Source organism: Lepidochelys kempii, chromosome 11 (genome assembly GCF_965140285.1).
Source record: "Lepidochelys kempii isolate rLepKem1 chromosome 11, rLepKem1.hap1, whole genome shotgun sequence".
NCBI classification, from domain to species: Eukaryota; Metazoa; Chordata; order Testudines; family Cheloniidae; genus Lepidochelys; species Lepidochelys kempii.
Window position 1 is genome coordinate 36,682,541 of NC_136390.1, and position 22,328 is coordinate 36,704,868.

The 22,328-nt window shown below is 41.7% G+C and overlaps 1 protein-coding gene across 10 annotated transcripts in view; it reads right to left on the reverse strand.

Annotated features, from left to right (window-relative positions):
- Positions 1–21,911, reverse strand: part of TTC21B (tetratricopeptide repeat domain 21B) — a 103,329-nt gene extending 81,418 nt beyond the window's left edge. For 6 of the 10 annotated variants that reach the window (XM_073305712.2, XM_073305709.2, XM_073305707.2 and 3 more), the window contains exons 1-9: positions 21,834–21,911; positions 21,290–21,419; positions 18,383–18,493; positions 15,686–15,852; positions 12,873–12,995; positions 8,317–8,474; positions 6,231–6,315; positions 1,675–1,773; positions 165–357 (exon numbers count right to left, since the gene is read on the reverse strand). In XM_073305712.2, coding sequence (XP_073161813.1) covers positions 165–357; positions 1,675–1,773; positions 6,231–6,315; positions 8,317–8,474; positions 12,873–12,995; positions 15,686–15,852; positions 18,383–18,493; positions 21,290–21,419; positions 21,834–21,854 — 1,087 coding nt within the window. In that variant the 5' untranslated portion in view covers positions 21,855–21,911. Of the gene's footprint in view, positions 1–164; positions 358–1,674; positions 1,774–6,230; positions 6,316–8,316; positions 8,475–12,872; positions 12,996–15,685; positions 15,853–17,012; positions 17,140–18,382; positions 18,494–21,289; positions 21,420–21,833 lie in introns of those variants that run through there. The other 4 variants (XM_073305708.2, XM_073305715.2, XM_073305710.2 and 1 more) reach the window with 3 other exon arrangements.
- Between the last annotated feature and the right edge of the window lie 417 nt (positions 21,912–22,328).

Consider the following 22,328-nt stretch of genomic DNA (forward strand, 5'->3'; position numbering starts at 1 on the left):
AAATGCTCTGAGAAAATAACAGAAAGATTAAGACTTTATTTTCAGTTTATAAGTAATCTCGTGCATTATCTGTAACAGTAGATAAAACAAATCAGAGAGAAGTACTTTTAAGTTGTCTGTGTCCTTTAAATAAATGGTAAGTAATAGAAAGTCTCATGCCATACCAGTTAGCGCAGAAACACTTGTCTCATCAAGCACCATAGCAGTCTTGTACCATTTTAAAGCCTCTTTCACCTTCCCTTGTAAAATCATCTGGTAGCCAAGTTCTGTAGCAATTTCAGAATCATGGGATGCCAGGTCAAATGCTCTTTCAACTAAGATCTGTGTCTGTTGAAGAATGAGTTGGTTCCGGCCACACTAAAGTTAAGAAGAGTTTTACATCTGAAAGCTCTCTATCTTAATCAGTTTCACCACATTTTGAGAAAAAAAACTCTCAAAGTTACAATGAATCTTTAAATGAAGTTGCACATTAGATTTTAAATAGCAGCACTGAGTCCTCACTCATCTCAAGGATGGAGGAGCAAAATGCCGGAGGAGCAAAATGCCATATCTTCTGTAATCACTTATTTCTCATGTATTCCTGTGAATGGGAGTTAGTTTTAGGAGATCAAAATTGAGCACCCAGTTTTCAAAACTATTGGATAATATGCTGATATTGTACCAATCAATGACAAAGTAAAATACCACTGTCATATTGTTGTTTCTTTTGGCTACAGATGGGCGAGAGAACTCTCAAAGATCAATCTGTTCTCAAGTTTATACCATCACCCACCCCGTAGCATCTCAGGGCCTCAGATGTCTAATAAAAGACTAATTTACCCTGCACTGATTTTCTGATATTTGTGCTTCTATGTAAGCAATGCTGTCAACAGGTGCTGTGATGTATTTATTACAGAGAAATGAGTTTAAAGAGTTATAACTTCTGTCAGTAAAATTTGTTTCCTTATTACAATTAAATGGAATAGATGCTACAAAGGCTTTGGTCAACAGCAAGTAATTTACAAATAACCTGTGAAATGTACAATTATTTGAGTAATCTTATGAAAACAAGCTTATACTACACATAGAGGCATTTGTTTCTCACTTTGGTAGACTACTGAGACTAGGTAATTTGGTAGACTAGGTATTTTTTTCTGGCTGCATCATATTAACTGTCATCCCCTTATCAAGAACTTTATAAATAAAATTTATTCTCCAGTAGCAAGTGGGAAGCTCCTCCTGGTGTTTGCTGTGACCCAAGCTATCATGGAGAATTTATGTTTTCATTTTAAAAATTACGTACTTAGCCCTTACTGTCATAAACATACCCTTTCAAATGCAATTCACTTCAATGCTGTCCTCCTAAGCCTGCAGACAACTCCGAGGGAATTGCCATGGCTCATGGGTTTACCAAACAAAAGCAGAAGCAAGAGCAAGAAATTAACAAGACTATTCAGCTTCACTGCTATTTAGAACTCATGTGAGCAGCAGAAAAACTGACTGGCTAATAGGTGTCTCTTTTCTCAGCCCATACATTGAATTTTCAAATATAGAGACCAAGTTATACAATCAATCCACTTTCTCTCTCTCCAAGTAAAGATTTTAATTGACACACAACACCTACTACCAAAAATCAAAAGCGGGATGTATAGCTATTATTTGCATTTTGTTTAAGAAAAAAAAATGTACACTCACTGTTCTGCTGAAAGCTAATGCCATTTTACAAAATAGTTGAGGATTATGTGGTTCCAATTTGTCCAGTGCATTAATTAGGTCTCCCAGCTTGGCTGTAGCCTAGGAGAATGGAACACTATGATCAATATTGAAGGAACACAACACCTCAAGGAACATCACAAACTCCAGTAGCATGACATCCCATGAGCCTTATTCCAAGTATCTTAACTATTCAACCCCAACATATGTTTTCAAGTGTTGGAAATAACTTCTATATAAGTTGGAAAAACAATACTCTGGAACTGCTGTAGCAGCAAAGGGACAGCAAAACAAATTTACTCCTACACCTAAAAGGCAGATTATTTCAAGAAGCAGTAAATAAAATCAGCTTGGAAACAGAAGAGGGAGCAACAGTTTCTTTGACATGTTTTTAAAATATAAAAAAAATATATATTATATAAAGTTTTTTTTGTTTGTTTTTTTAAGTTTTTAAGATTTCCTCCAGAAATCACAGTGAGCTTCTTATCTACAAGGCAATTTTACCGCAAGAACAAAAAATTTAGTTAAACATCTACACTGAAAGATTTGGAATAATACATGGTTCTCAAACCATAAAGCAGAAGAATAAAGGAAAATAATTTTCAAAAGCAATTAAGTGACTGACACCCTCTATCCATGTTCACCACTTTTATAAAGTTTGATATACTTTGTACAAAGTATGCTTTTTGAGGTATCATTTGAAAACTCAATCTGCTGAATATTGTTGTCCTGATAACACTTATGTAACAACACTGTTAAAAATTATGAGGTTTTGCTATACAATGTTACTCAAATATATTATGGTTCTGGGGAATGCCCACAGACTAGCTCCTCAGAGACAACTAAGGACTGACCACAGGTTTTAGAAAACTATTAAATGCTTAAGTGGCCATCCTCCAACAAGGGAGGTGATGTAAACAAGAACTTTACAATTCCTCTAAAAGGACAGTTTGGAGCTTATGAACACAATGAAACTACCTGTCACTGTGTCTCTCTATGATGAGATAACTGGCTCTGTGGATGAGGGGAAAGTAGTGGATGTAGGGGAAGTAGTGGATTCCTTGACTTTAGCAAAGCTTTTGATACGATCTCCCACAGTATTCTCGCCAGCAAGTTAAAGTAGTATGGGCTGGATGAATGGACTATAAGGTGGACAGAAAGCTGTCTAGATCGTTAGGCTCAATGGGTAGTGATCAATGGCTTCATGTCTAGTGGAGTGCCCCAAGGTCGGTCCTGGGGCCGGTTTTGTTCAATATTTTCATTAATGATCTGGAGAATGGCATGGACTGCACCCTCAGCAAGTTTGCAGATGACACTGAACTGAGAGGAGTGGTAGATATGCTGGAGGGTAAGGATAGGATACAGAGGGACCTAGACAAATTAGAGGATTGGGCCAAAAGAAATCAGATGAGGTTCAACAAGGACAAGTGCAGAGTCCTCCTGCACTAGGACAGAAGAATCCCATGCGCTGTTACAGACTAGGGACTGAATGGCTAGGCAGCAGTTCTGCAGAAAAGGACCTACGGGCTACAGTGGACAAGAAGATAGATATGAGTCAACAGTGTGCCCTTGTTGCCAAAAAGGCCAATGGCATTTTGGGCTGTATAAGTAGGGGCACTGCCACCAGATCGAGGGACATGATCATTCCCCTCTATTCGGCATTGGTGAGGCCTCAACTGGAGTACTATGTCCAGTTTTGGGCCCCACACTACAAGAAGGATGTGGAAAAATTGGAAAGAGTCCAGCAGAGGGCAACAAAAATGATTAGGGGGCTGGAGCACGACTTATGAGGAGAGGTTGAGGGAACTGGGATTGTTTAGTCTGTGGAAGAGAAGAATGAGGGGGGATTTGATAGCTACTTTTAACTACCTGAAAGGGGGTTCCAAAGAGGATGAATCTAGACTGTTCTCAGTGGTACCAGATGACAGAACAAGGAGTAATGGTCTCAAGTTGCAGTTGGGGAGGTTTAGGTTGGATGTTAGGAAAAACCTTTTCACTAGGAGGGTGGTGAAGCACTGGAATGGGTTACCTAGGAAGGTGGTGGAATCTCCTTCCTTAGAGGTTTTCAAGGTCAGGTTTGACAAAGCCCTGGCTGGGATGATTTAATTGGGGATTGGTCCTGCTTTGAGCAGGGGGTTGGACTAGATGACCTGAGGTCCCTTTCAACCCTGATATTCTATGAAGGGTTTTTTCAGCACAAAGGACTGGACTATAAGAGGAGGGGGAAAACCTGTCTCGTTACCCCTCTCCTCCTCCCAGCTTTCTGCTCATGACATCAACAACACTCAAAAAACTGAAGTAAGCGGGGAAACGGTCCCAGGCTGGAAGGAGACATAAGCTGCAATATGTTTCACAGGCTATGGTGAGACAGACCTTTTTGCTTTTAAACCTATTAGCCTTGGTAAAGTAAGAATTAGCTTGCGTTATCTTTTTATTTCTTTTGTAGGGCTCCTGCCTGGAAGGCACTGGAAACCTGTGAGGCTGCTGAAGCCTGAAATGCTTCAGGCAGCGAAGCATGGCCCGTGAGCCTTTGAGGTGTGAAGCCTGAAGTCCATCCGTTCGGAGAACAGGAAGGTACCCTGGAAGGGGAGGTCCTGGATGGACTGCTGCACTTCATTAGAGAGGCCTGATGATTGGAGCCACAATAGCGCTTCACGGTGACTGCTGATGCCATTATTCTGGCTGTTGAGTCAGCTGCATCCAGAACTGTCTGAAGGGAGGTCCTGGCCACCGTCTTGCCTTCCTTCAAGTCTGAAGCCCCTGCAGTTCTGGCACTTCTCTAACATCAGTTTCTCCAAGGCACTTTAGACAGCTAGAGTAGAAGTCACTCACTGGCATGGGCTTGCCACATGAGGTAGACGGCTTAAAGCCTATGGACCGGGGCATGTCCAGCCCCTGGGACAAAAGTCCCTCGACGACAAGGACCATTAGATACACTAATAACTATAACTATATAATAGACTACAAAGTCCAAACCACTGGGACAGAAGTCTTGCAAGAACAAGAGGGATCACTCCAAACAATGATCACATGTGGTAAGAAGGAACTGAAAGGATTTGGCTCTGGGAGCGTCCCTTATGTCGGCGCATACATGCACAACTCCAGGGGGTACGAAAGTTAGTCCTATGGATACAGCTAAGGGAAAAATCTCCAGCAACTGTGCATGCAGCCCACACACACTTAGTATGGAATGGACATGAGTAAGCACTGGAAGAACTAAGGGGACGCAAGTGTCCAGCCTGTACCTTGAGGAATGTCACAATGACTTAGAAGCTCAAGTCCCATTTTCAAAGTGACTTGTGCTCTTAAAGTCTCACTTAGTTGCTTTTGAAAATTTGTCCCAAAGTCTTAAATTTACACTTTAAAACTTTAAACAAAATTTCACTGAGCTCCTGAAAATCTCTAGTGGCTGAATTGATATGCTACAGTTACACACTTCCACAAGCTCTGTGACTGTGCACCGGTGAAAGACCATTACCAGAAGATATCTTTTCACATAAAATAAAGATGGTTAGGAATTAATATGGTGCTTTTATTTAGATCACTCTTGCAAAATTCTACTTCCACAGGATATCTTTCTCCTTTTAGAAATGTGGTCAAAAAATAAAATCCTCTTTTCATTGTTGCCCAAGGAAGTTATGTATATATAAAAGGAAAAAAGGCAAAGGGAAAAGGAAAAGCAGCTAACCCCACCAAGCTCTGCAGGACTGATCTCAAAAACCCCAGTTCTGGGAGTTTGGGAAAACCCCACCTACCTCATTTACTAAGTCAATCAGAAGGTCCTTTTTAAATCATGTGATCTGTTGTAAAATTATACATCATAGCATATTAAAATGCATCATTAAGTCTGCACCATTTAATTTCTTTAAAATGTGCTAGTAGTCGTATGCAATTATTTATTTTGAATGGTGCTAGTAGCATGAAAATATTTCTCTCTAAAATGAGAAATGAAATATATGAACACTTTCCATTTATGTCATTAAACCTTTTTGCATTTAATATAGTTAGACTTACTAGCATTTTTGTATCAATTTAATTTATTTGGCTTTCTGCTAACTGTATTAAAGCATATTTCTTCTAAAAATGTGAAAAGGCATAATGTATACAAAATATTTAATTCTTATAAGAATTAAATAGAATTTTTAAAAGTATCTTCAAAATAGCTGAACAGTGCTATAAATGCACACATATCCAAACTATGGGGCCCCAGAAAGGAAGAAAAAGGTAGCAGAGACTTTTAGTGCCACACAACTAGCCCATTAGACAAAAAGGGGACAGGAAGAAGGACATGTGGTCTAACACAGGCTTCTAACTGGCAGAGTATTACAGTGCACAACAAGGCCATCTATGAGAAAAATAGATGACTAAAGGTACAGAATTACTAGCAAGACCTCATCACTTCTCATTTTCTGTTAATAAAATGCTTAAACTGCTCAAAATACTTACTGTATTCTATAAAATAACCTCAATCACTGAATGCTTTAATGATTCAAATACAGTAGTTTGATGCTTTAAAAAAGTGCTACACAAAGACTCACCTCAGGTATATTACCTTCCCTACACAAAAAATGTAGAGCCTCCATCCTTATGGCTTCCAGGTTAAGAGTATCTTTCTGCAACAGCCTGAGGAAAATCAAGAGTCAGTTTGCTTTATGATCGGCTATTTCCTTTAAGGAAACATTATTTACATAATAGAAAGTTTCGTGAAATTGGAGTTAAGACCAGCTTTTAAACAATTTAGCAGAAAAGCCTTTTTTTTTTAAATTCCAACAGAATCAGCTAATTTGACACTAACACACTCTAGAGTTTTGAGAATCAAACCTAAAGAGGAATTGGACTTAGCTTTAATTGTTCAGGCTTACAAACACAACAAGTTAAAGTGCACACAATGTGAAGTGAGACCATTAACACTGGAACTATGTTATAAACAACAAATATATTAATACACATTTTTATCTCAATATTGTCCCTTTTATTTGCTGACTTAGGAAGAATTTTAGGATAAGATTCTTTTCATACTTAGATGACAACTTTAGTTTAGAATTCTGTTAGAATCTTAAATAAGGGTGTGTTTTTTAAAAAAAAAAGTATTTTAATGATTTTCAAGTAGTTTTTGCCATACAACTACACGTAATAGACACTCCATTATCTGAATTTCCCCTTTATCTGGAATAGGGCCATATAATCCAGTTTCTGATAATACATCATCATAGCCAGTATATTACTAATGCCACAGAAAAAAGATTCCCATCTGCCGATCTTATAAAACATTCTAAAATTTTACTGGCTGAGATCTGAACAAACGGTCTTTACACGCTATTTAAATATGGCTTATCAACACCAGTGCTTTGCAGACTTAGAAACTCAGAGGACTGAATTAAAGGTCTTTTCCTTTGGGGCTCCTGAGAGGTGCAGCATCTACTGTACCTAAACTAAACTAAAACTAAACTAGTCCCTGTGGCTCTCCCAGAGGAAAGCAACTTCAAATTATCCTACAAAACCAGAATACCCATACTTTTGGCCAAGACTTTTAAAAACAGGAGCCTAAAGTTAAGCTCCTAACTCCACAATAGGAACAGCTGAGTGAAAAAAATCAGGAAGACGCCTACATATGGATTTAGGAATCTAGCTAAAGGGTCACGGGAATTTGTTTTGTAATCTTGGCCTTAGTATTCATTAAAGATTAGTGACTGAAATGAATTCAGGGTTCCTAAGCCAAGCCAGTTTTGAGATGTAATGTTACAAAAAAAGCCATTAGAAAACATTTCAAAAATGAAAATTATGAAACCTCTCCCCATAACAATCTTGTCAGAACCACCTCACAATTTTCTCCACTAAAACTTTCTTTAAGCAAGGAAGCACCAATGACACAGTGAATTTGTAAAAGAGGAGTTTTAGCTTTTTTGTTTGTTTTAGACTTAGAGGGGGATCACAATCATAACTGGGATTACAAAGTTAAATATGGAGATCACATTTCTATAATGAAAGTTTACGGACTTCATACCTACCGCAGAAAGGTTAACAGACAGTTAATATAGCACTGTGGTATTTCCCATATAACACGATGTGGGAGGTTTAAATTTGCAGAAGTTTTCTAAAGTTTGGACATCATGCACATATCATAACTGTCTAACATGATTTGGGTTAACTTACTAGTCTTATCTCACAATATATCACTGGCAGCAGACTGAGGCACAAATGTTTTAAAATATTTAAAACACAAGAGTACAAGTACATAAAAGGTTGTTACAAGGAGGAGGGAGAAAAATTGTTCTTCTTAACCTCTGAAGATAGGACAAAAAGAAATGGGCTTAAATTGCAGCAAGGGAGGTTTAGGTTGGACATTAGGAAAAACTTCCTGTCAGGGTGGTTAAGCATGGAATAAATTGCCTAGGGAGGTTGTGAAATCTCCATCATTGGAGATTTTTATGAGCAGGTTAGACAAACACTTGTCAGGGATGGTCTAGATAATACTTAGTCCTGCCATGAGTGCAAGAGACTGGACTAGATGTCCTCTCGAGGTCCCTTCCTGTCCTATGATTCTAACAAACCCAACTAGTGCATTTGCCAATGTTCTTAACAACTGAAACAAAGCAACACCATGGACATATATGTATACTGAACCTTTGTGCTGTTTCAACTGCTTGCTCCCAGTCCTGCAAGGCTAGTTGTAGTTTCATTTTCTTTATAAAAGCAGGAAGAAAGTCCGGGAAGTTTGCTATTATCTGGTTCACAATTTCTAAAGCTCCCGAATAATTCTGGCGCACCTCAAAATATTGTGCCTAGTGAGAGGAAAAAGAAGTCCTATCAACACTGTACTCTTGCAAAAGTGTCAAGATTCATAAGTATTTCCACACAGACACTGGTAAAAAACATTCAATAGAGGGAAATTCTTCCCTTTACTAATATTTTTACTCCAGTTTTAAGCATGACAGAAGGTGTAAGAAAGAAGAAAGTCAAAAGCTGCAGCTTTTGTAAGCACCTTTATAAAGGTTACAGCAACGCTGCAGTTATAAGTTATTGATCAGGACACACAGGAGAATGAAGACAGACACATGAATGATTTAAAGGACAGATACAACTTTTTTAACTTTCATATTAAGGGGTGGAAGATACGAATTCTTACTCTAAACCACTATGAGGCATTCACTGCGTCTGATGCAATAAATGTTCTCTTACCATATGACCAAGTAATATAGGTTGGCTCCTTAGTCAGACGCCTTGCTAGTAAGAGGAATGGCTGCTGAATGCCCAGAAATGCTTAAAGACGAAGTGTGTGTGGAAGTTCACCTGAAGGCAATCAGCTTGTGAGTGTCATGGCTGTTGTGAGGATTAGTGTTTGCAGAGCACTTTGAAGATAACAAGTACTACACAAGCACAGTGTTTTCTATTTTTTAATAGTTTAAGAGTGGTATCTAGATTATCTTGATTTTCTTTTTCTTTTTTTTTTCCTATTAGAGACGGTCATGTGCAGAAGGACTGGATTTCCAGCTACTGCTTTAAGTTATGAACCAACATGAACTACACTGGTGACTGAAGTCAGAATAGGGTAAATCTCAACCTACTCCCTGCACGCATACCTTTAACATTACCATTAACATATATGCACAATATTGTGCATAATTTTCTGAGGTTTAACATTCTTTTTATTTATTTGTAGATTACCATTAAGCAATCTTGCTTCATATTCCCTACTGTGAGTTCTTTTGCAAAAAGGGAAAACAATCTTCAAAATTAATAGATTCTTCATAATGGCCAGATGACTATTTGTACATTGCAAAGGGAAAAAAAAAGTGGCCAAGACAAAAATTATACTACCAGTTACCTAAACAAAATGAACAACCGAAGTACAATGCAGATCGTAATTTCTTGTATTAAAGCAACATGAATATTGTTTTTATGCATGTGACCATGCATATCATAATGCTTAGGAGATTTTGTATATCCCTCAATTATCTGTGAAGAGATATGGACATCTTACCATGTCATGTAGGTTTAAGATCTCCATTCATACAAGTATTATTTGATTGAGTGTGTGTGTTAAGGATGTTTATATGCATCAAAATTTAAATTATTTCACAAACATTTTTAGATGTTTTTCTTTCGGCTACTTTGTTTAGTTTAGTGCACATGAAAGTCAAGGATTAAAAGTTGAAGTTAGACATACAGCAGTACTGTCAGGTGTTGTGCAAACTTGCCAATGCACAATAATCTTGGACCACTTATTAGCAAAGATTTCAAGGGGCACTGTCAACTTTAGGGTTTTAGAAACTATTATAAAAAGAAATCTAGTTTTTGATAGAGCACTCTAATAGTATATTCTGAATATTTTTTAAAATTCCTTCATTAAAAAAAGTTGGATATTTTTCTGCTTTTATAAGGGCTTTTTCAACAAGGCAGAAACTAAACAACACACTGTTAGATTGTTGTGCCCAATTGCTGCCCCATTGAAGCCAAATTGTTGAGAAGGGAAGAGTGAAACTGATTCTATACAAGGTTTCAGAGTAGCAGCCGTGTTAGTCTGTATTCGCAAAAAGAAAAGGAGTACTTGTGGCACCTTAGAGACTAACAAATTTATTTGAGCATAAGCTTTCGTGAGCTAGAGCTCACTTCATTGGATGCATTCAGTGGTCTCTAAGGTGCCACAAGTACTCCTTTGATTCTATACAAAGTGCTGTCATATACAGGAAGCAGACTAATTGAAAAACAGCCTATTTATGGGATTTTCCTACCAACAGTTCAATTCTAGTAACCTTGACATTACTTGCAACTATAATTGGTACAAAAAGTTTTAGACAGAAACAAGTTGTATCTTTTTAATTGTGCTGAACTTTGCCAAGTTGTAAGATGATTGTGTAATGTGGACAAATACCTACTTAAACTAGAATGTACTCCTGGGGGAATTGTGTACCACTATGTAGACACAGAATTCATGTCCACCTCAGATTTCTTTGCTTCCCCGCAGAAAAATGACTTCTGTCCCCCTGCACCCAGACACATACCCCTGCACCCATAACCCTCCCACAGAGCCTCATTTCCCCCACACCTGGAACCCTCCCAATGACTCCCTGTGCATCTAGGTCTCACCCACACCCAAACTCCCTCATTGAGCTACCTGCACCCAGATGGCTCTGTGTGGAACATTCTCACCCCACGTCTGGATCCTCGCCCACACACACACTAAACCCCTCCACACTTGGATCCTGCTTGCCCCAGATCTGGATTGGGGGCCAGGGCTTGGCATGCATGTGAGACTCTGTCCCTCTCGCTCGCTATCTCAGTAAGTCTGGCACAGAGGGGCAGGGCCCCTCGGTGTTTCTGAGGCAAGCCCGACCCTTGCACTGTGTCAGGTGCGGCCTCACCACGGAGTCCAAGAACCAGGTTGTCGGGTGGGAGGGAGAGTGCACAAGCTGCAGGGTGATCTCCTGCCTCCATGCAACCAGTGGCCTGTGCGCCCCACTGTTATGCTAGAGCTTCCACATTTATTTACTGTCAAATAAAATTTGCAGAACTTTAAAACATTGTGCGCAGAACTTATTTTTTGGGTACAGAATTCCCTTAGAAGTACAGAAGGATATCAAATTTGCTTTTAGTTTAAGTGATTTCCTCAGAGTGCAAAAGTTAGTTTACTAAATAAATGTAATAGCCTAAGACACCTTGAGTGTGCTTGTATTAAAATACTTGGTCTCAGTATACATTCACAGTGATCATATTTAGACCACAGCATACATTTTAGGATGGTATCTAATGGACAGAAAAGCATATTAAGTTTTAATTTGGGAGTAAGAAGGTTACATTCTAAACACGCTCAAGTACTGAAATACACATAAATGTGCATGAGTGGATACTAATTCACTAACTGAAGTTTAGTCTTTGATATAGTTAAACTAAAGTTTGCAGACTTCAAAATCGACAGGGAAAAAATAAAAGGGAAATCAAAAGGACAAGAATTATAGTACAGGAATGTTAAGATTAAACAAATCCACAATTAAGAATCCAATACATACAGTAGCTAAATTAATAACTCATCATAACCCAATTGTGCCCCCTTGTGCCCATCTATAGCCAGAGCAGATATTTTAATGAATCTCTGATACCCTTAAAAGAACTGTATGTAGTTCACTTGCAGTGTTTGCCCTGTGGGGGCCTCTGGCAAAGCTCAATTCCAGAGCCCTTACCTGGACTGAGGCAGTAAGGGAACTGGGACAGGCCTAGGGAAGCAGCGGGTGACTCCCACAACGCCTGTCCCTTTCCCCCACTGACTGTGCCCACCTCCTGCTCTGAGCTGGGAGCTTCACTGTCCAGGCAGCCCCACTATCCAGCTTTAGCTGGTCCTGGGCTCCTGGCAGCTCCAGCCCTTGCACTCCCTGGCTACCAAGTGGGCCCTTTTCCCTACCCTCCGTCTCCCCCACCCTCCCCCCAGCTGCAGAGCATTCTCCAGGCTGGCCAAAGGACTCACTGTTGGGTCAACACGGGAACAAAGCTGTCAGGGCCCAGCCAGAGCGAGCAAGCAAAGCTGTACAATGGACGCCTCCCCGCCCACCCCACACCCCCGGGGGTGGGAGGGGAGGCAGGATGGAGCAGCTGACAATGGGTGGGCAAAATGGAAGGCTCTTGCGGGCCAGATCTGGTTTGCCCCCCCCAGTCTTGGTGGCCCCTTGTGACTGCATGGTTTGCAGGTGCCTAACACTGCCACTGATGTAGCTTTGTCGTATGACATGTCTAGGTAGGGTTTAGTTTGATAAATATATATTAAGTGGGCTGTCTACAGTAAGAGCTACAGAAATGTTAGCACCCATTATAAAAATCACTAGTAACATGAAGTTTATTTTCATATCTTCTGTTAATTATATTAAACATGCCCTATATGAGAATTGTTCTTATATTACACAATCTTAGAAAAGTATACAAGGTATTTTTGTTGTAACATAAAACAGCTGACTCATTATCACCCCAGAACATGGAACAGCACAGACTAGTTATTTGAACAAACGACCAAAACAGCAACTCCTGATTTCTAATCCCAATGACTCCCTCTGTGATCTTGGGCAAATCACATAGCGGTTCTTTCTAGTTTCCTTACAATAGTTACTAACTTCACTGAGGTGCTATGGATAACCTGTTTCAGAAAATATTTTGAAATACACTGTGGAAGTGCTAAAATAATAAAGTGAACTCACCTTACCCAGCAGGGCAAAAGGGTCATTCCCATCTTGCATTCCTTCATCAAAGTATTTTACAGCTTTTTTAATATAAGCTTCTTTTCCACAGGTGAGATCAAGCCAAGCTTTCAAAATCAATCCCTTAAAGCAAAATTCAGCTTGAGTTCATGGTTTAAGGTAATAAGTATATTGTAATATGGTATTTCATACTAACAAACAAGGATAAACATAAACAGTAGTCTATAACATCTCTCTTAAATCCACTATAGCATTCAAATGGACTATAACAAAAAGGCAATGGTTAGAGCAGGCGACAACTAGGAGTCAAGAAATGCAGATTCTATTGCCCCTACTGTTAATGGCTTTATGTAATCTTGTATTCTTGTCTCATATTTCCAATCTGAAAAAATGGGTATAGCACTATTTGCCTACCACTATAAAGCACTTTGAGATCTTCTGAGGAAAGATACAAGTTCAGATATGGAGAAACAGCAGCTTCTCTGTAGTTATGTTTGCAACCAACTTCCATTACGCATCACGATCTACACAAGCCAAACACTTAAAAAGCGTGGCTAGAGATCTCAATCTTACACTCTCACATAAAGCACATTCTTATCAAGTTGAAGAAATATTTCACCACAACAGAACAACTTTAATTGTAATGTAAAATTGTTCCCACTATTATATTAAAACAAACAACTCCTTATAGGTGCACATTAATGATATATTGAATGTACTTATATTTGAAGCTGATATGTACAAAAGCAATACATTGTACCTCTTTTTCTTCTTTTTTTTAAACCAACACTGCAATTTCTGTTTTTAAAGAGATCTGATTAAAAACAAGAAAAATTCACTGAGAGTTAAGAGGAAGACACTGTCACAAGGAATGTATCACAACAAAGTTCCAGATGAAGGACTCTAAGCTCAGCCATCCCTGAAAATTGTTAGCAAATCCAAGTGATGTTCCTTTGTACATTACTGAAGGAGACTATAAACTAATTCTATATTATATTTAGGACCAATAGTTTTCAGTATTAGCAAAAACTATGTAATACTTTTCTCCATATTCATATTTAGTTTTGAAAGCCCAGTTGCTCTAGAGCAGGCGTTGGGAACCTATGGCACGCATGCCAAAAACGGCATACGAGCCAATTTTTAATGGCACGCTGCTGTCTGCCGGGGACAGCAGACAGCAACGTGCCATTAAAAATCCTGCCCGGCTCAGCCCACTCTTCTCCACCCCCGCTCTCTCCTTGCAGGGCAGGCAAGCTTCCCCCTCCCCCCGCCTCTTCCCACAGCGTGCTGGGTTCCAGCCCCTCTTTCTCTCCCCCCCTGCGGCTAATCCCCTTACTACGGAGGGGTAGAGAGAAAAGCAGAGCTGCAGCGCACTCGCGCTTCTGCTCTAGGGACCTTGCAGAAGGGGGTGGAATCGGCATATCCCCTCTAGCCCCCTGCCGTGCAGTCAGAGCAGGGGGGTGGGAGCACCCCCACGACCACACCCCCAGCCCCCTGCCCTGACTCCTGCACCCCCCACATCCCCATCCCCACCCTGAGCACCAAACGGGAGCTCCTGCACACACACACACCCCCACATTCCCACCTGCACCCCTCGCACCAAATGGGAGCTGCCCAGGTAAGCTCTCCACACCCAAACCTCCTGCCCCAACCCTGAGCCCCCCTCCCTCACTCTAGCTCCTGGCCAGACCCTGCACCCCAACCCCCAGCCTGCTCCTTCACCCCCAGCCCTGTTCTCAGTGCAGAGAGAGGAAGAGAATGGCTAGAACCAGGGAGAAGGTAGGTACCTACTCTATGTGGACAGGGCCGGGACCCCAGACCGGCAGCAGGATTGAGCGGGGCTGGCAGCCGGGACCCTGGCTGGCAGGAGCTGGTGGATGGACCCCCAGACTGGCAGCAGGCTGAGCCGCTCAGCCCACTGCCAACCTGGGGTTCTGGCTGCCAGCCCGGGGTCCCAGCCACAGGCCCTGCTCAGCCCACTGCCAGCCTAGGTGAACGGAACTCCAGGCCGGCAGCGGGCTGAGCCGGCGGGCAGTGTAAGATCAGCATTTTAATTTAATTTTAAATGAAGCTTCTTAAACATTTTGAAAACCCTGTTTACAAATGACAATAGTTTAGTTATATAATATATAGACTTCTAGAGAGAGACCTTCTAAAAAACTTTAAAATGTATTATTGGCACGCAAAACCTTAAATTTAAGTGAATAAATGAAGACTCGGCTCACCACTTCTAAAAGGTTGCCGACCCCTGCTCTAGAGGTTTTGAGCTTGCTTTTCTTTTTTTTAAATAAATATATCACCCTCTGTAGTTAGAGTCATATCTAACTCTAAGTCATAGAGTTACTCCATACCATAGCTCAATTTCTTACTAGCAATTATATTTTGCTGACTATCAAACTACATAAATTGAAAAAAATGTTCTCAGCTTGAATAAATATTTTCTGGAAAGTCCCAACATTAATGGAAGGCAGGTGGCATTTTCCAGTAAACATTTAAATCAAGAACCAGAAGCCTCAATTATACACAGCCATTTAGATTTATTTTGCCTGAAGATAAACGTATTTACTTAATTAAATACTTCTGTTGGCCACAGCAGACCTTGCTTTTCAGTTACTGGATCAAAGAGATTTAACAACTTACTATTCACAAATTGTGAGTAGTACCAGCCACCCAAAAATGCTTTTGAAGCATTAAATGAAATATTATAGCATACAGCAGTTACATTAAAGGATGACAATGTAGAAGAGAGCTAGTACATCTAGTTTTATAAACAGACAGCTATACTTATATTTCATATATAGAAGACTAGTTACCTCTTTATTACCATTAGAAACTTTGATCATTCTATCAACGTATTCACGGGCTTTGTCCTGACGACCAAGATGCCACAAAAACAACCCTGCAAAGTACAAGGCCTGATGTCCTGCAGTCTTACGTTGTTCCTTCATTTTAGCATCCAGTTCCAAAATAGCGTCTCGATCTGAAAATAGTAACAGTAGGAATTCTTTTTTAAAATTTTGATCATACCTTATCAAGGTCATTGTACAATAAGAGCAGATGCCGCATAAATGTGGCATCCCCAAGGCAAAGCACATTGCCAAACACTCTGGTATTCCCCCACTAGCTGGAGCTCTAAACAGGTTTTCCAGAGGTAGATACAAAAGACTAGGGTAGAGGTGCTACATTAGATACAAAAGACTAGGGTAGAGACAATGCTCCGGTGAAAAGCATTTCGTGCTCACACATGGGCCCTACTCCCCAATGCCCACGGCTTTCTAACGCCCTGCACCAGATGAAGAGAGTGGTAGAAACTCAAAGACCAATGGCAGATGACAACAGCCAATTCAAGCAGGATGAAACATGGCCAATTCCTCAAAGCCTATGATAAGGCTGCATTACAGTCAAAGAGAACCTTCCTATTGGCCTCCATTGAGGTGGACAAATCCTGCCCCAAGGAGCCATACAGGGTGGTAAATCACTTAGGGTATGTCTACAAAGCAAGCAGGATCCCACACAAGTGAGTCTCAAAGCCCAGGCTTGCAGGGCTCACGTTATGATGCTAAACAAAGCTGAGTAGACATTTGGGGTCAGCAGTCCTGCACCCAATACTAACACACTGCTAGCACCAAGATGGTATAGAGCTTGGACGAGATCAGCTCCTGGATAAAGAACAGCTGGCTGAAGCTGACGAAAACAGGTGACAGGGGAAAGCATTCTGAACAATTTGCAGCCACAGTGCGGTATCCTTAGCTGACAGTTCACACCCACCACTGGTCAAATCAGTCCATAGTCTAGGAATACTCTTGAATTCCTCGCTGGTGTTTAGCTCACATCACAATGACTGTGAGTAATGTTTTCTACTATCTCCAACAGGCTAGTAGACTTCACCCTATCCTGGTCAACAAAAACATAGCCTCAGTTATTCATGCCTTTGTCAGCTCTTGCCTGGACTATAGCAAGGCAACATACAAACTAGCTGGGCATAAAACCTTCAGAACCCAAAAAATTCCAAGTATTTCAGAATGCTGTAGTGCATCTCCTAAGCAACAAAGGCTACCATGAACACACTACACCTCTCCTCCACACTCTAGGCTGGCTTCCCACAGAATTTCAAATAAAGTTCAAAGTCTCAGTCCTTACCTTCCACATGCAACCTTGCCTGGGCCCAGGATACCTAAAAGACCACCTAAAACTCTGGAACAAAGACCGTGCTCAGCAACGTCTCTCCTCTGGCACAATGGAATTCTCAACAATGAAAGAGTAAAATCTATGCAGGAGATAAAAAAAACTTTCTTTGGGGATGGTCAGAGACTGTGGAATGAAGTCCCCCAGGATAATCACAAACCTCACCACTTTCCAGTGCAATATTTTTGACCTTGCCTTCTCCAAGAAAAACACATTGCAATAGATTTTATTTAATAAATAAAAATACCCTATCAAAACAAGACACATCACTACATATGTTTCTCCCTTTGAGAAGATGATGAGACAAATGCGTAGACCCCCACATTGCTTAATGCACTACTAGAATGAGCTCAGACACTCTGGTGATGAGTGTTGTATAAAAACCCATATAGAATACAAAGCTTGTCAGGTGACATGGCGAATGAATTTTTCAAGACCTGATTTTGAGTATCATATTACAACTTTTTTTGTTGTTGTTAGTCTTCCTAGTACCTGCTCTGTCCAAAACCCTGCAGATTCTCTCCTAGATTTTCCAAGTCACCACTGCTTTTAAACTTTCAAGTTTTTCAAGACACTATACCCTCTCGGAAAATGAAAAGCATAGCAGGATTGTTTTCATGTAGCATAAACTCCAGAAATAAGTTTTTTAATAAGGTGGGAGAACCTGAATAGGAGTATCAAGTAATAAGGAGTTTTCAGTCCCATTACTTCAATGGCACTCTATCCTTCATACTTCATGTACACAAATACTCATTGGTCAGGTCATCTCATCTCAGTTCACAGTCCAATGGATAGGGCAGGGACAATGAAGTGTTCCTAAATGGAATTGAAGTTGGCAGTAGAAACTATAAGGTAAGCGAGGCTACACAGGGAAATAAGAAATGCATATCTCTGATAAGGAAAAATATTTTTTGACTGGCCTTTTGGATGTAGAAGAATTAGAGGCTGGCAACAGTAAAGAAGATCAGGAGATCAAAAACAGACAGAGGCAGCCAGGAGAGTGGAGGTCTACAGCAGATGGCCATTGCTTACGGAGAAGAGAGATTTTTAATATGTCAAGAAACATAGCTCTGTAACTTTTCAATATTTTGTCTGCAAATACACCCTTATTTGTTATGTAATGGAGATTGTTGTATATAGTTTTGTCAAACTTCATCTAGTTATAATATTAAATTTAGAGTTATGTGTAGGGCTAAAGCATGCATTTTGGTTTAATTGAGATTCGACTATATTTTGCAGGTTAGATTGCCAGCAGTTTTATTAACTGCAAATATTATAAGACTATGTAAAACACAGAAAGACAACAGTATTTTCTGTTGGGATACCTGGATTAGAGCTCTTTTTATGGGCATAGATCAGTGCCATCATTGTGCAAAGGGACACCTCCTGTTTGTTTTTAATAGACTCAAGTTCCCGAATAGCTTCCTGAACATGACCTAAAGAATACAAGAAGAGATAAAGGGATACAATTATCTTTAAAAAAAAACAAAAAAACCCACCATGCTTCCCTGAAAGTGTTTTACCTGCCACCATTAAGATTAACATTTTATATATTAACACTGTCCAGTATATTCACTATTAGGGCTGTCAAGCGATTAAAAAATAGTAATCATGACTAATCGCACTGTTAAACAATAATACAATACCATTTAAATATTTTTGGATGTTTACTACTGATTTCAATTACAACTCAGAATACAAAGTGTACAGTGCTCACTTTATTTTTTTTTTTTATTACAAATATTTGGATTGTAAAAAAAACCAAAAGAAATAGTATTTTTCAATTCACCTAAAACAAGTACTGTAATGCAATCTCTTTGTCATGAAAGTTGACCTTACAAATGTAGAATTTAAAGATAAAACAATGTAAAACTTTAAGGCCTACAAGTCCATTCAGTCCTACTTCTTGTTCAACCAATCGCTCAGACAAACAAGTTTGTTTACATTTGCAGAACATAATGCTGTCTGCTTCTTGTTTATGTCATCTGAAAGTGAGAACAGGTGTTTGCATGGCACTGTTGTAGCCAGCATCACAAGATATTTACATGGCAGATGCCTTAAAGATTCATATGTCCCTTCAATGTTTCTCTTACGTTTGGCTGAACAAGAAGTAGGAGTGAGTGGACTTGTCGGCTCTCCAGTTTTATACTGTTTTGTTTTTGAGTGCAGTTATGTAACAAAAATCCCTACATTTGTAAGTTGCACTTTCATAACAAATAGATTGCACCACAGTACTTGTATGAGATGAACTGAAAAATACTATTTCTTGTGTCTTTCATTTTTACAATGTGAATATTTGTAATAAATAATATAAAGTGAGCACTGTACACTTTGTATTCTGTGTTGTAATTGAAATAGATATATTTGAAAATGTAGAAAGACATCCAAAAATATTGAATACATTTCAAATCCTATTCTATTGTTTAACAGTGCAATTAATTTTGAGTTAATCACATGAGTTAACTGTGATTAATCGACAGCCCTACTATTGACATAATTAGCTGAATAATTGAAGAAATTGTTTTTTCAATTTGTTTATTTTGCGTATAGCTAACCTCTCTATTCACAATCATTTTCACTTGTTTGTGTAAGGGCTTGTCTACACTTAAAATGCTGCAACAAGACAGCTGCTCTGCTGTAGCACTTCAGTGAAGACATTACCTATATGACAGGAGAGGTTCTTCCCTTGGCATAGGTACTCCACCTCCTCAAGAGGCAGTAGCTAGGTTGACAGGAGAATTCTCTATCCTGTCTACACTGGGGGTTAGATTGGTTTAACTGCATCATTCAGGGTTGTAGATTTTTCATACCACCAACCGATGTAGCTATACTGATCTAATATCCTAATGTAGGCCACTACACTAGTGTAGTGTAGGCCAGTATCTGCCATACAGTAACAGGAGAAAGAAAAGCATGCTAATACTGAGAGAACCTGGAAGTGGTCTTGTTTTATTTCCACCAGTCACCAAAGGTGAAAACCACCCTCTATTCCAGGGGAGGGCAAACTACACCCCAAGGGCTGGATCCGGCCCGTCAGGGCTTTCAATCCGACCTGCAGGATTGCCAGCACCGTGGTGCAGCAAGGCTAAGGCAGGCTCCCTACCTGCTCTGGCCCCGTGCCACTCCCAGAAGCAGCCAGCACCACACCCCTGCAGCACCAGGGTGCGGCAGAGGGCTCTGTGCACTGCCCTTGCCTTCAGGCACCACCACCCGCAGCTCCCATTGGGCAGGAACGGGAAACCACGGCCAAAGGGAGCTTCTGGGGTGGTACCCACAGGCAAGGACAGCACACAGCAGAGCCTCCTGTCCCACCCCACCCACCCACAGGAGCCACTACTGGACATGCTGGCCACTTCTGGGAGCGGCGCGGGGTCAGGGCAGGCAGGGAGTCTTCCTTAGCACTGCTGCCACCCCAGAGCCGCGCAAGGTAAGCAGTGCCAGGCCAGAGCCCCCACCCCTCCTGCACCCCACACTCCAATTCCCTGCCTTGAGCCCCTTCCTGCACACCCCACCCCCTCCTACACACCACACCCCTTCCCGCAACCCTACCCCAGCCCTCCATTCACGGTCATGAATACAATTTCTCCAACCAGGTGTGGCCCTTGGGCCAAAAACTTTGCCCACCCCTGCTCTATTCATTTTATATTGTGCTTTTAACTGCACTTTGGGCACTGGTTTCCTTTTCCAGGCATTTCCTATATCTGCAACAGGAGAGTGCTTCCAACTGTTTTGGTGTTTTTTTTTTTAAGTTCCATTTTCCAAAACCTACTCAATAAGTAGGTCTAGTAATAGTAAGTCTAAACAAAGCCCTATAAAACACAACTCAAAGTACATAAAAATTATTCTAATTTATCACAATTTGGACTGATTAGCTAAATAAAGAAAACAAGCTCCAACAAGAAAGCTTTAAAACAAGTTACTTTTGTATACCTGTTTCACCTCCCACCCTTTGTTGGTCTTATCTATTTAGCACGCCCACTCTTGGGAGCAATGACTATTGGTTACATTCGCAGCCCACAGGAACCCTGATTTCAACCGGGGTCTCTCCAGGCGCTTCTAACATTCAAGTCATTAATAATAACGCTTTTTAAAAAAAGGTTTAATAGAGTGTTGTAAAACCGCAAGTGCTGGTGGCAGGTCTCAGGGGAAGGGTTAGTGAAGCGGCCTGGATTTGAAGCTGACGGCTTCTCGTTCAACTTTCACCACAGACCCAGCGACAAGCAGTCAGTCACCTTCCATCATCATGCCATAGGCGCGGTAGAACAGGAACACGGGGTCGTTGCCAAACTTCTTAAGACCATCATTAGCGGCCACCTGGACGTGATGGAAGTACCCTTCCTGGCAATAGTAGCTGACCAGAGCCTGAAAGGGAAGCGTCACTGTGGCACACAAGGAACCGGTCCAGAACGGAGAGCGGCCACCGCCTTCAGCCACTTGCCCGCGGCCCCCCGGCCGGCTCCCACCTGCCCCCGCCTACACCAAACGCTGTAGCTGCTGCCGCAACCGTGCCGGCTCCGTAGCGCCCCTGCGCCTTCCCGGCGGCGCACAGCCGAGCCCCCTCCCGCCGAGCAGCGCTTATCCCCAGCAGCCCACCCTCCTAGGAAGGCCCCGGCCCGGGCGCTGGGAGCAGGGCCGTTGGCCGCGGAGAGAGCGAGGCGGCCGCCGCGGTGTGGGGGCGGGCAAGCAGCCGGGAGCCCACTGGGGGGGGGGGCCGCCGCGGCCGAGCGCGCAAGGGAGGGAGGGGGCGACGGCAGCACTAAGGCCGCCATTACTGACCCGCTGCGCCAACGACTCCATAGCCACCGACCGCAACCCGCAACTACCACAGCGGTAGCCGGAGCGACGTGGAGCAGCGTTTCGGGCACGGGGCGGGAGCATATTTGTATTGGTTGTTTCGCAACGAGGAGGGGCGGAGCCAGGGGAAAAAAGCCGCCTCGATTGGATAGTTGAAGAGGGGCGGAGTCCGGAAAATGACGTCCGTTGGTTGGGCAGTTGAGTAGGGGCGGAGGAGCGAAGCTAGAGAAAGGCGGAGGGTGATTGTTCTAGGTGAGGGGGGCAAACGGGGAGGCAGGAGGGGCACGGCACGGGAGGGGAGACAGTTACAATGGGGGATCCAGAGGGGGACGCTGAGCAGAGAGAGCCCCAGCCTGTGCCCACCGCTCCTCAGAGGGGTCCAGGGGACCGGTGGGCAGGCGGAACTCGGCCTGGAGAACGAAGCGGCCAGTGCAGAACATTGAGCCCTGGGGTCCTGGTGCCAAGGGCAGGCAGTGG